This window comes from Aythya fuligula, chromosome 1, assembly GCF_009819795.1.
Source record: "Aythya fuligula isolate bAytFul2 chromosome 1, bAytFul2.pri, whole genome shotgun sequence".
Taxonomy (NCBI): Eukaryota; Metazoa; Chordata; class Aves; order Anseriformes; family Anatidae; genus Aythya; species Aythya fuligula.
In genome coordinates this window covers 889,226-903,294 of record NC_045559.1, presented here as the reverse complement: position 1 = coordinate 903,294, position 14,069 = coordinate 889,226, and the positions used below count along the sequence as shown (strand labels likewise).

Below are 14,069 nucleotides of genomic sequence, written 5' to 3'. Positions count from 1 at the left end.
TTAGCGCTGACGATCATCACGCCCTGGTGGGGAAGCTACACATCACCGTGGGCAGAGGCTGGATCCCAGAGGAGGAAAAACCCTTCTGGGCATCTCCAGGGGGATGGAGGAGCGGTCTCTGGGAGGGGAAGAGGCCCCCAGCACCCACCAGCACGGCACGAGCTGCTCCGCTCAGCGCAGGCTCTTGAAGCCCGTGGGGACAATGGGGACAGCTCCACAGCACCCAGCCACCCGCTGAAACCTGGGGCTGATCACAGCGAGGGGTTAATTAAGGCTCAGCAGAGCTCACTCACGTCTGCCCTCAGAGCTCAGGGCTGGGGGTGACCCCTGGGGGTTCCCCCCTTCCCCAGCCGCCCCCCGGCCCGTGGTGGTCCCCGGCCACCCCGCTCCCAGGTCCCACTGTCCTGTCCTGTCCCAGTGCCACGGGGACACCGCTGGCACCAGGAGATGCCACCAGCCCAAGGCGTTGCTCGGGAATTCCGTGGGGCTCTCAACCTGCCTGTCGGGGGCTCTGCTCGTTTTGCTTAACGAGCGGTTTTTAATTAAACTGTCCTGCTGCACTAAGTCAAACGCCCTGCAGACATCCAATCACCCTATATCAACGCAGGTGCCGTTAGCAGCCAGACCCACGAGGCACCTAAACAAGGAGCTGAGGACAAGGACGGATCCCTCGTGCACCAACAGCACCCCGCTGCTGAGCGGGTCCCAGACAGCATCCCAGCTCCTTCCCTGGGCTTTGCCCTCTCCTTGGGACTTCTACACCAACATCCACAGCCCCCCGCACCCTGGAAGTCCCCCGTTGGTGCCAGGAGTGGCGGGGGGCACCTGGCTGCTGGTGGGTGCCCTCGGGGGGTAGCAGAGCCAGGCACTGACTTGCTCCAGCCCTGGGTAGCCGAGGCTGGGAACCAAACCTCCCCGCAGCTCCCTGCCCTGCCGGAGGGGCATGGCTGTGAGGAAGCTGAGATTACGCCTCCTCCTCTTCCTCCCCCTGATATCCTTGCTGGAGCTGCCCCCGGTGGCATCCAAGCCAGGGCTGCGTGGGCTCCCTGCCCTCCGGTCCCTGCCAGGGGGAGGGAGAAGGGAGCAGATCTGGAGAGCCCCATGGGGTGGGGGGATGCCCCAGGGCCCCCAGCCCCGAGGGATGGTCACTGCCCCAGTGGCAGAAGGCTGACATCCACATTCAGCTCCATGCCAGGGGTTAGGATGTCCCAAAAGGGACAAAGGGATGGGTGCACCCAGCTCCCCCTGCCCTGCTCGCAGCCCCGTGCCCCATCCACCTCTGGGCATCGTCACAAACCCGCAGCCGTGCTGCACAAAACTCTGCTCTGGGACCTCAAAACCTCAAAAGCTGCAGCTGGAACTGGCCAGTTATCAGGAGAGCATCTCCCCATGGCAAAGCAGAGTTTTCCTGGGGTCAGGAACCTAACTTGCTGATTTTTTTTATGTGTGTTCAGATCCATTCCTTCCTGCTGGGCCCCCTCGGGCTGCCCAGCCACCCAGCACGATGCCAGGAAAGACATTTTCAGGGCCAGCTGCGGGGATGCCACAAAGGCTCCGCACGGGATTTTGGAGGCTGCAGCTGCACTTCTTACAGCTGATTTCCTTCTGTCCATCCACCCTTCCTTCCAGCACATCCCCCCTTTGTCTTGCCTTGCTTTGCTTTGCCTTCCCTTCCCAATCCCTCCCTCTTCTGCACGAAGGGGAATGGCTCACCCTAAATACCTGCCACGTGTTTATGAGGGGCAGGGAGCTCCCCGGGTGTGCAGGGAGCCTCACCATGCTCATGCCATGCTCTCACCGAGCTCACACCACGCTCACGCCAAGCTCACCTGTGGTGAGAAGCAGCAGCGAATCCCCCCCAGTTCCCCTCTCTCCCCCCCAGCCCCTCAGCACCTCTCAGCCCTGCACACAGACCCTGGGCAGCCCCCGCACACCCAGGGAGGGACCCAGGGAGGGACCCGGGGAGGGGGACACTCGGTGCCCACCAGCCACCATGCGCAGGGACTGGGGACAGGCGATCAGCCAGCAGCATCCCAAGCTACTGGGCTGCCAGCTGCTGGAATCCCAGGCAGCACGGCATCCCTGTCCCTCCAGCAGGAAGGACAGCACCCTCATCCTTTCCCTGGGATGCACAGCACCCCCACCAGGCAGCTCCCTGGCTCCCGGTGCTCAGAACCCCGGCTCCTCCACAGCCAGAGCACCGCCTGCACCAGGACTGGAGCGTCTCCCCCGTGGTGCTGGTCTCCCAGGGAAGGACGTGGAACACAAGAGAATCGTGGCTGTGCTGGGGCAGGGGAGGGAGGAGCTGCACACACCACCTCTGAGCCCCCTCCGGCAGCACCATTAAACCCTCTCCATCCCCAGGAGCTCCCTGCCCACCTCTTAGGGGTAAATTTGTGAAAGTGGATCTGAAGCGGAGATCCTGGGATTGATGTTCACGGCCAGGCTGAAGCGAGCTGTGTTCTGCTTTGAAATGAAGTACCGGGTTGGAGAAACAGTAATTATGCCACGATGATAAACAGCAGCGCCTGTGACATGGCCAAGTTCACCAGAAATAGCAATCCGTCATCCCAGCACACAGTGGAAGTTGTTAAGGTGCAAAAACCCTCCCTGGCTTTCTGGGCTGGGTTCTGAGGCACGCTGCAGTGCTGGGTATTTGCAAGGCACGGTCTGAGCTCCAGGCACAGCAGGAGAAGCAGAGACCTGTGCGGTCCTGGAGCACAGGGTGTGGAGATCCCAACCCAGGACCACACACTCCTCAGGTGATGGTGGCACAGGAGGTGCAGGCTCAGGGCCAGGGGAACACCAGAGAGGACAGGGAGCGAGGTGCCAGCACCCAGCGCTGCTTCTGGGGGGACTGCAGGCTGCCCCGCTGCGTGCTCCCCACTCTGTGACTGCCAGGACTGCCCTCCTGTCAGCACCTGCCTGGCACCATCCCACTGTGCCCTGTCCCTGCCCCAAAACTCTCCCAGTGTGCTGCACCCCAGAGCTGCCGTGCTTCTGGCCATGAAGGAAATGCAGCAAAGAGCTCTTCCCTGAGACACAGAGGCAGATGGACAGGAGACAAACAAGCACAAACTGCAGGCAGCACGGCAGGGCCTGGAGGATGTCTCCACTTCTCCAACTCCCTCTCTCCCTGTCTCTCCATCTCTCCTCTCCATCTGCCTATCTGTCCACCTCTCCATCTCTTCACTTCTCCATCTCTCGTGTTTGTCTCCATCTCTCCCTGTATCCACATCTCCACATCTCCATGTCTCCACATCTCTATTTCACCATCTGTCCATGTCTCCATCCCATCATCTTTCCATTTCTCCACCTCTCTATCTCTCCACCTCTCCATTTCTCCACCTCTTCACATCTCCACCTTTCCATCTCTCCACCTCGCTACCTCTCCACCTCTCCATTTCTTCACCTCTCCACCTCTCCATTTCTCCACCTCACCACCTCTCCATCTCTGCACCTCTCCACCTCTCTTTCCCTTGCCTCCCCTCGCCTCTCCGGACGTCTCCTCCCCTCCATGCCCTCCCTCGCCCTGTCCCCGCCGCTGTTCACGCTCCCGCCGCTGCGCCCAGGACGCACGGCCCGGCGCCCCGCGCTCCCGCTTTCCCCAGCCCTGCCCCGGCCCGGAGGGCTCCGAGAGCCGCCCCGAGCTGGGGGGGGACCCTCCGGGCTCCATCGGCCGCCGGGGGAGCGGCGGGCACCGCTCGCCTCCGCCGCGCCGGCCCGTGCCCCGCGCCGCACCCCCGGCAGCCGCCTGCGCGCTCGGCCCCTGGTGCGCACAGCCCGGGGACGCGCCCCGCCGCTCCCGGCCCGGCTCGACCCCTCGTGGCCGGGGCCCCCGCGGCTCCCCGCCGCCTCCCGCCCGCAGCCGCCGCCCGGTTCGGCACGGCCCGGCGCGGGGCGCAGCGGCGAGGCCCGGGGCGGCGGCGGCGGCCGCTTGAAGAGGCCGCGCCGTGCGCCCTGCCCGGTGCGCGGCGGCGGCGGCCGCGGCACGGCGGGGGGCCGGGCTGGCGGGGTGCCGCCGGGGACCGGAGGCGGCCGGCGCCGGGGGGGAGCGGCGGGGCCATCCCGGAGCCGCCGGGGCCCCCGCGCCCCGCCGCGCCCCGTGCCGCGCTCCCCGGCGGCGCGTTACGCACGGGGCTCCCCCGGTCCCGCGGCTCCGCCGGGGCTCCCCGGTGCCCGGAGCGGAGCGGGAGGCCCGGCCCCGGGTGCCAGCGCTCCCCGAGCCGCTCGGCCCCGGCTCCGGCTCCCGCGGGCGGCCAGGGGGAGAGGGGGACCGGGGCTCCCCGGGGCCGTCGGGGGGGCTGCGCCGCGGCTCCCCGGGGGCTGGGTCCGGGCCCGGGCCCGTGCCCCGGAGGGCTGTGGTTAATGTGTAATTCGGAGCATATGGCATTTTCAAAGGCGGCCTCTCGTGCGGGGAGAGTGGGGGCCGGGAGCGGGGTGCTAATAATGGCCAATTACTCCCGGGGCTGGGCGAAGAGGGCCGCGTCGCAGGGCTCCTCGCTTGCTAATATTTGCTCTTCAAATATTTTACTTGAAAGGTTTACAACGTGTTTTTATCTGCGGGCCGGGCGAGGGGGGCCATCTGTGCCGGGCCTCGGGCTGCACACCGGGGCAGTCCCCGCAGTGCCCATCCACCCCGGGCCGCCTTCTATTTGTTCAACGCAGGAAAAAAAACTATATCTACGTAATAAAACAGAATCTGGCCTCGATTTATGATTGAATCCGAAGCACTCTACCATATGGCAGGTGTGTCTGCAACACAGCCTGTCCCTGTTTGCTTTGCGGGGGACGCGGGAGCGCAGCCCCCGGGGCTCGCGGGGCACCGGCCGGGCTCCGGGGAGGCTCCGCCGGGGGCTGCGGGGATGCTCGGGGCGGGATGCGGCGGGGCACCTGCTGTCCGCCGCCCGCTGGTGCTGAAATACCGGCGGCACCACCGGCACCGGCCCCGCTGCCCGGCTCGGGGGGCTCCGCCGGGGCTCGGGGCCGGCCGCGTGGGCTGGGCGCGGCTGCTCGGTCCCCATCGGGGCCGCCCCTTCCTCCCCTTCCTCCTCTTCCTCCTGCCCCGTGACATCACGGCCCCGCTCCCTCTCGAGCAGCCCCGCACGGCAGCAGCACGGCAGCACCGGCTGGCTCCGAGGACGGCCCGGTTCGGCTCCACAGGTACCGACCCCCCCGGGAGCCCCCATGCGCGGGGACGAGCTCGCATGGGCACGCGTGTGTGCACGAGAGGCTGTGGACACACGGGCACATGCACAGGTGCATGCACGAGCGCTTGCACACGTGTAGGTGTGCACGGGCACATGTGCACAGCCTTGCACCGAGGAAGGGACGTGTGCGTGCATGAATGTGCGTCCAGGCACAAAAGTGCACTCGGGTGCACGGATCTGCACCAAGGAAGGAACGTGTGGCTGTGTAAATGTGCACCCACGCCCAAAAGTGCACTCCGATGTGTGTGTGCGTGCACTCACGTACAGGTGTGCACACCTCCACGCACGGCTGCACACACAGAATTTAGGGCAGGACGCGGGAGGGCTGCATGGGGAGTGCGGGGTCGTGATTTCTGGTCAGGGCAGGTTCACCTGTGCAGCCACAGCGAGCGATTCCTGGTGGCAGTGGGGTGGTGAGGATGCTTTAACACTGGGAAGGTTTGGAGTTTCCTCTGGGAACGGTCTGCTCTGCTCTGTCCCAGTCCATTCCTGTCCCGTTTACTCCTTTCCTTTCCTCTCCTCACCTCTGCACAAAGCCCACGCTCACCACGCCTCTGGCTACAGCTGAGGTCCCCCAACAGCCCCCAAGGAGCTCACACCTCTGAGCCGTTTTTGGCTTTCTCAATGCACCCATGGGGAAAGAAGTCCCTGGGTGTCCCGCTGGAGCACTGGCCAAGCCCTCGGGTGGCACAAAGCTGGGGAATGCCAGCGGGGCTACGCTGACCCCCATGGGGAAACGCTCCTGGTGGGAAAGGTTTGTTCTCTGCCACCATGCACAGCCTCGGGAGCTTTGCACAGGGGCAATCCGTCCCCTTCCTAGCGGAGAGGGAGACTGGGTGCCCTGCTTGTTGGCATTTCAGGGAGATCTCTGAGTTCCCCCTCTTGTTGAGTTACTTGGATTTATTTTGCTTTTGTTGAACTTCATAATCACAGTCAGTGTCTCCAAACAACATCCCCAAACTGTGTGGGGAGGCATTGAAAATGCTGCTGTGGGATTAGGAGACTCCAGCAGGGAGACCCTTGTGCTTGGGACAGGCAGGAGTTTTCTGGGGTATTTTGGGTTAAACTCCAGGTTTAGCAGGCGTGCAGGAGGCTGCCTGCGACTTCTTCAAGGCAGCAGTTGCAGCAGCAGCCACAGGTCTGTGTGGCACCTCTGTGGCTCAGCACGCTGCTCAGGAACTGCCACGACTGCTACTGCATGAGCAGGGAGGGGACTGGGATTTTCCTTGTGAGAGGGGCTGGCACCAGAGCCCTCACTGGAACCATCCCCAATCCCCTCTGCACTGTGAGATGTGGGGCTGCGCTGTGGGGCTGCCCCCCTGGCCCCAGTGAAAGCTGTTTTGTGGAGCACGTGGGGCAGTGCTTGCTCCAGAGGGGTTTGGTGCCATGGGGCTGTCCCCACAGGGGTTTGCCTCGGTTTGCTGTGCCGGAGGAAGGAGGCTGCGGCTTTGGTGTCTCAATCCATGGGAATGCCTGAGGTCGGGATCTGGGGTGAGGGAAGGTGCAGCAGGCAAACAGAAGCACTCAGGGACTTGGGAAAGTTCTCAGGGACTCTGGAAGTGTGTGTGTGTGGGGGGGAAACCCAGCCACGGTCTGCTGAGCTGCCAGAGGTGATGGCAAAGCGCTGGCGCGGCTCTGGCTGGAGGAGGAGAGGCTCCTTGTCAGCGGGTTGTCCCTCGCAAATGTCCCTTGGCTGGGCGACACAGGGCTGTAAATCCAGCCCCACGCCATTGTCTGCAGCTGAGCAACCCTGGATTTATGGCAGGGCAATCAGAGCACGGAGCCAGACCACGGCCCTGGGATAAATGCGCTGCGAGACGGTGACGCTGCCTGCGCGGAAGCGGGGGAAGCGGTGAGCTCACGCACTTGTGCCCGGAGCTGCTGGGCAGGCAGCAGAGAGGGGTTCAAGTGGGTGATAAAAGGCTTGTGAATCAGCACGGGAGCTGTTGTGCATGAAAACAGAGCTCCCGATCCTGCTTTTTCTCGGGTTGGTGTAAAGCAGCAGCGGCTCTGCAGAGCCCGCGGCACCGCGCTCCTGCGGCTGCCGGGTCCCTGCTCCCACGGCGTGGACCTGGAGGGATTTCAGGGAGGCTGGTGCGCTTCTGATTCACGTGGGAAAGAGCAGCTGGGTTCAAAATAAATCGAGGGGAGGCTGGAGGAGGCTCAGAGGAGGGCAGTGCCACTGGAGGCCGTGCAGTGAGGGCAGCATTCACCCCTGGGGGCAGCCACCCTGCGTGCACAGAGCGCTGCACGCACCAGGAGGTTGGGGACATTCAGTGCTGACAGCAGCCCCTTGCAGGGGTAGTGGCCCTGACACAGGGGACCCGTGGCACCCCTGCTTCCCATCCCTGCTCTGTGCTTTGTGCTGCAAACCTCCTCTTCCCTCACCCAGCTGTGGCTGCGTTTCCCCCATGCCCGTGCACTGCCCAAGCCCCAGCCCCAGGAAAGCACCACATGTGTGGCAGCTTCTCACAGCAGAAGAGGCGATGAGAGAGAGGCAGAAGTCTGTGACGTCCTGGTAGGATGCGGGGGAAGAAGAGGGAGGCACTGCTCCCTGTCCCTGAAGTGACAGGACTGGGGAATGGAAGGGAAGCAGCAGCAGGGCTGTCAGGAGGCAGCGCTCCCAGCTGCATGGAGCTGGGCTGGCACGGGGTAAAAGGGAGCCTGATGCTGTGTGCTTTCAAAAAACAACAGGGCCAATTTGGAGATGCAAAGTCCCCACAGGGTTATGAACAGGAGGACCCCCCCTGGCAGGGGAAGCTCCTGAGCTGTGGCTTGCTGCAGCCAGGGAGGTTTGGAGACGTCACCCCATGCTGGCCTGGAGGTCACCAGCTCCCCAAAGTGTGCGCATCCCCTGGCTGCTGGCAGAGCCGGGCTGTGGGCTGCAGACACACTCAGATCGTGTCCCTGTGAGTCTCCCATCAGCTTCTCTGCCCCCAGAACCTCCTGTCCTGATCCCGGCTCTGGGGTGGGCACAGGGAACCCCCCACCAGCCTCAGCTCATCCCCAGGAGCGCACGCAGGCACCAGGACGTGGCTGTGCCAAGCCAGCTGTGCTGCACGCCCTGGGTACAGGCAGTGCTGGAGCAGTGCAGGCAGTGCAGGCAGCGTCCCCTGCACCTCCCCAGGCACCTCAGAGCCCGAGGGCCTCTTCCAGCTCTGTGAGCACTTTAAAGCCCCATCTCTGTTGGAGCTCCCCTGGAGTGCAATGATTTTCGAAACGGTGTGATGCCCTTGAACATTTCCATCCTCCTCTGGGTACTTCTGCTCTTGCTCCCTTTTCTTCTTGCAGGGGACGTGGCCGAGCCCTGGACACTGGCACTGATTTATCCCCCCTCCCAAAAACCACCTGAAAGTTCCCCGGCACGGGAAGCCCCGTGAGGCCTCGCCATGCAGCATCAAGGTGAGCAGCGGGGTGGCTGCAGGGAGCAGAGTCCCTGTCCCTGCATCCGTGGTCCTGGGGACATCGGGGAGGTGCTGCTGGCCCCTGCTCTGTGACAAGGAGGCTGCCGTTCCCTGCCACTGTGTGTTTAGTGCTGATGGCTAACGTGTGGCTCTGCGGGGTCCTCCTGGTCCCCAGCTGATGTTCGGTGTCCCCCCTGCCTGCCCCTGCTGCTGGGACCCCCATTTGTGCAGCCCCAGCTCTCCGCTGCTGCCACCAGGATTGCCCTCCTCGCTGTGCCCCTTCACGGGGTGTTTTTTTTCTGCTGGTACCACCTGGGTTCGTGCCCCTGTCCCTGCCTGGTGCCCCTGCACCCTGCTCACACCCACACTCGGGATCACCCCAGCACCCCCCACCCCAACAAGCGAGCAGCACCGAGCTCAATCCCACTGCCTGACCCCACCAAAGCTCCCCCCAGCACACAGGGGATGGACCCCCCCCAAACCTCATTCCTTCACCCTGCAAAGCCCCCCCCCTGTCCCCTGTCCTCTCCCCAGGCCCCAGCGCTGTGAACCAGCTGGGGGGGCTCTTTGTGAACGGCCGCCCCCTCCCCTCCTGCAAGAGGAAGCGGATCATCGAGCTGGCCTCCTGCGGCGTGCGCACCTCCGACATCTCCCGCAGCCTCAAGGTGCGCCGGGGCCAGGGGTTGGGGTCCCGGTTCTCCCCCCCCCAAACCTTTCCACCGAGCACCCCCCAGCCTCTCCGTGCCGCAGGTGTCCAACGGCTGCGTCAGCAAGATCCTGGGACGTTTCTACCGGACGGGGGCCGTGGAGCCCAAAGCCATCGGGGGCAGCAAGCCCCGCACGGCCACCCCCGAGGTGGTGGCACGGATCGCGCAGCTAAAACGGGAGCAGCCGGCACTCTTCGCCTGGGAGATCCGGCAGCAGCTGCATGCTGAGGGTGTCTGTGCCAGCGACAGGACCCCCAGCGTGAGTCCTGGCCAGGGGGGACATGGGGGTGCCAGGGTCAGGCACCACGCAGGGTCCGAGCCCGTGGCTGGGGGCTGGTGGGTGGGGGTCCCGTGTTGGGGAGGTGGGATGGGGCAGGCAGGGATGCTCGAAGGGACAGCAAGAGCCAAGCAGGGGTGAAGTCTGGATTGTGGGGATGAGCAGGGGAGCCAGGACCACCGCCTGCAGTAGGAAACACAGCACGGCCACCCTGCGGGGACAGCGCCTGCCTGTCCTGGGGACCCGTCCCCATCCGCACCCAGCCGCCGAGCCCCACGCCACCCCAAGGGGGATTCGCAGCAGGAGCCAAATCCCGAGGAGGGCAGGGTGCTGCCCAGGGCTGGGGGCTGCCCCTGGGGCTTCCTGGCGAGAGGAGAAAAGCCTTGGGCAGGGAGGGGAGGGGAGGAAAAGAGCAGCCTCTGAGCTAAATCAGCGCGCACAAGCCTGGTGTCGGCTCTGGCGTTTGGCTGCTGCAGCGATGGGTCTGCCACAAGTGTCCCAGCAGGGAGAGGTGACAAAGTGCAGCCCGCACAGCTGAGAGCCGTGTGCTGTAACCACAGACCCCCCACAATAACCCCACGGACCCCAGCTCCTCTGCAGATTGCCCCGTTAGGAGCAGACGGGCACGTCCCCAGCACGGACAATCCTTGGCACGTGCTCAGGTGCTTGGTGACCCTGGCATGGCCACAGGAGAGCCCTTCAGGGACAAACACTGGGGCATCAGCTTCGATTCCTCCCTGCCTCGGTGCTGGCTCAGGCTGCCCCCGCCACCCCAAAGCTTCTCCTGGACCCCGCTCCCACCTTTGCAGCACCCCGTGGCCGTGGTGCCGTGCGCCCTGCTGGCGGCACAGCCAAATTTCTCCCCCCCCCCAGGTCTCCTCCATCAACCGGGTGCTGAGGAGCCTGCAGAGGGACCCGTGCCCTGCAGCCGGCCGGGCTTCAGCGAGGGACCCGCTGCCACGGGGTGAGGCTGGCTGGGGGTGAGGCCCCAGGGAGAGGGGCTGGGGGGGCTGCACCCCACATCAGGGACTGGTTTTGGGAGCACGGAGAGCTCCTGCCACTGCCCTCCAAGCTGCACAGCCACGTGCAAATGGATGCACACACACCTGCATGCACATTGCTCCTCCGCACACTCCCACACTGCCCCCGTGCCCCCAAATCAAAGGGGCTTTTGTCCCTCATTGCCCTCTCCCTACCCTTCCCGGGCATCCCCACGGGCACAGTCCCAGGCTCCTTCTCCCTTTCTGTCCCCACAGCCCCCCCGCTCACCCCCACCTCCATCCCGCACCCCCTGGGCTGCTGCTCGCCCCCCGAAGCCGGCACAGCCGCTGCTCCGGGGACCCAGCGCCCTCCCCGGGGCTCCACGTCCAGCCGGCAGCTCCCCCCAGGCACCCAGCAGCGCAGCAGGACGGTCTTCTCCAGCCAGCAGTCGGAGGCTCTGGAGGAAGGTGCGGGCTCCCCCGGGGCAGCAGCTGAGCAATCAGCCCCTCAGAGCACTGGGGGGGGGTCACCCCAAGGCAGGGGCTGATTGCACCTTGTCCCCCTTGCAGAGTTTCGGAGGGGGCAGTACCCGGACACCAGCACCCGGGAGAGACTGGCTGCGGCCACCCAGCTGCCAGACACAACCATCAGGGTAGGAGCAGAGCCTGGTGGCCGGGGGGGGGTCCCCAGCCTGGGCCCCCTCCTGGTCTGATGCCCCCCAACATGCGGGGACGTCTCCAAACAGGCTGAGGCAGGGCAGTGTGCGTGTGCCAGAATGGAGAGGGGGGGACCCCCACGAGCAGGTTTTGTCCCCAGGAGAGGGGCAGCGCTGCTCCATCGGTACCTGCCTGCTTCTCCTGCCCTCTCCTGTCTGCTGGGGGCAAGGATGGGGTGCTGGGGGGGGGACCCCCAGGCTGCTCCGTGGCAGCAGCCCCCGTGCCCTGGAGGAGCTCCCACCACCCGGCTGGCCCCGGGCAGAGCCCCAGGTCCCCAGCCCAGCGTGACCGAGGGAGGGGGCTCTGCACAGAACCCACCCTGAGGGGGGGGCACAGCCTCACCCCCTCCCTCCTCTCCCAGGTCTGGTTCTCAAACAGAAGGGCCAAGTGGCGGCGGGAGGCCAAGCAGAGGCTGGAGGCCGGCGGTGCAGGTGACAGCCCCTGGGCAGAGGGGACGGGGACGGGGACGGGACCCACACCCAAAACCCCGGGCAGGGGCTGGGGGCTGCCCTGGGGGGGAGCACGGCTGCATCCAGGGCTGGGGAGGGGGCACGGCTGCTCGCTGTGCCCCCCAGGAACGGGAGACCCCAGCCCCAAAGCAGGGTCTCCACGCTGCCCTCCCGCTCTCCCCACGCAGGCTCCTGGTGCGACTGGATCCTGCCCCCCCCCGCCGTGACAGCCCCCATCTCTGCGCAGGTAGGAGGGGGTCCGGGCCTCTTCCTGCACCCTGGGGGGCTGGGACGTGCGGGAGATGGGGGTCTCCAATGTGCACCCCCCCCAGGGTGGATGCTCCAGGAGCTGCCCCCGAGGGCGCGAGCCCCCCGCAGGGTGCCGTGCCCCCGCTGCAACCCAGAGCATCTCGGTGATGCCCCCCTCCCTGCTCCCCTCGCAGCACCTCCTGCCCGCCCCCCGCAGCTCTCTGGAGACCCTCCACGGCCACAGCCATCGCCTCAGCACCCCCCCGGCCCCCCCGGCCCCGCTGCACCTCTGCGCCTCCAGCCCCTGGGACGACGCTCGCTGCGGTAAAAGGGCCACGGGGCAGGGGGTGCCGGGGGCTGGGACCCCCGGGCACGGCCAGGGAGGGAGCCCCCGGTGCCCTGCGGGGTCCCAGGGGCTGCAGGAGGGTGGGGGGAGCTGCTCCCCCTCCCTGCCTGGCCCCGGCCCCGTGGGGGGGTTGCAGTGGGGTGGGTGCCCCTGGCCCCACTGCCGGAGCCCCGTGTGCCGTCCTGCAGGCCTGGCCCCCCGTGGAAGCCCCCCTCCGGCTCCCTGGCAGCCCCTGGAGGGCCCCCCCTTTGCCCTGCTGCCCCCCCGAGCCCCCCTGCACCCCGCTGCTGCCTGCTGCGTGCCCGAGCCCCTCGCCCACCTCCACGCACCGCGGTGCCCCTGGCTCTGAGGGCGCACGGCGAGGCTGGGGGGGGGGTCCGGCACGTGGCCCCCCCAGGCAGGGTCACTGCTGTGTCCCCAGCTACGTCCCTCGCTCCGTTTCAAGCCTCTTGTCCCCTCCTGTCTGCAACATCCCCAAATTATGGTCAGAAAACCTCATTGCCCACACGTGGGGAGGGGGCGCCGGGTGCCCAAGCGCCCATCCCACCGCCGGGGAGACCCCAGCCCTGCCTGGGGGGCACCGGCCCCAACACCCCCCTGCCCTCCTCACAGGACACCACAGAGCCGGGGATGTCATCCCCGCAGCAGGGCCTTGACCACAAAAAAAAAAAAAAAAAAAAAAAAAAAAGGACCAAAATTTTGTGCTAATTTGCATTTTTGCATTGATTTGAAGAAGAGCTTGCACCAAAAAGCCGTCCCAGAAAGCCCCACGCTTCTGTCCCTTGTTCTAAATAAAAAGTTTGGGGGTTGTTTGTTTAGAAATTGAATTTAAAACAGCAGAGCCAGGATGATCCCCAGCACGGGGCATCGTTTTATTTGAAGGAAGCAGCTCAGGGGTGGCCGCACGGGGACACTGCCCCGCTGTCACTGTCCCCAAGCCCCCCACAGCCCCTGGCCTGGGCAGGGTAAGGGCCCCTCTCTCCTGGGACACCTCTCAGCTCCAGCTTAGTGCTTGATGAACAGGAAAAAATGATTTTTGTAAGCAAAAAAAAAATGTTCACCTGGGGGAGAGGTGGGGACAGGGATGGGGGAGAGGTGGGGACGGGAATGGGGGTGACGTGGGGATGGGGCTGAAGAATGCATTTTCATACCCAGGCCTCCAAAAACATTAAAAATCAAAACTGACCGGAATATGCATGATGTAAAAACAAACATTTAGCAGTTGCAGGTGGGGATTTTATGGTCCAGGCCTCAGGGTTGGCACCTGCAGCTGCAGAACCCACCCGCAACGAGCCCCGCAGGGGGCTGTGCGTGGTGCGGGACGCCGCCACCACTGGGATCCATCTGCCTGCGGTCAGAGCATGTTTGTAGGGGCTGGGTGCCCTCTGGGGCACCCAAAATGCTGCGGGGTGCTGGGAGCCAGCTGGGGGGAGCACCCTGCTTGCTCTCCTTCCCCCAGGGTCCTGGAGCTGATGGGGACCTCGGTGTGGCCACGGGGACGCGTCCTGTCCCCTCCGGCCACCACGTCCCAGCACCTCCAGCCGCGCTGCTGGACGAGAGGGGGCTCCGGAGGAGCCAGACACCCTCCTGCAGGGGGGACGTGGGGACAGCAGCACCCAAAGGGACCGAGGCAGGGCGAAGAAAAGGGCACGGAGGCTCCCAGGATAGGAGGTGGCAGCGGCTGGGTGCCAAAGTGACACCCGCAGCCACCCCACTGCCACGGGAAGGCA

General features: G+C 65.4%; 1 protein-coding gene across 1 annotated transcript; it reads left to right on the top strand.

Moving 5' to 3' along the window:
* The first annotated feature begins 8,599 nt into the window (after positions 1-8,599).
* PAX4 (paired box 4) lies at positions 8,600-13,710 on the top strand. Its single transcript, XM_032197048.1, has 8 exons — positions 8,600-8,612; positions 9,149-9,279; positions 9,365-9,580; positions 10,472-10,562; positions 10,855-11,046; positions 11,149-11,231; positions 11,657-11,726; positions 13,568-13,710. The coding sequence occupies exons 1-8, from the start codon at positions 8,600-8,602 to the stop codon at positions 13,708-13,710; spliced, it is 939 nt and encodes a 312-aa protein (XP_032052939.1).
* The last annotated feature ends 359 nt before the right edge of the window (positions 13,711-14,069 follow it).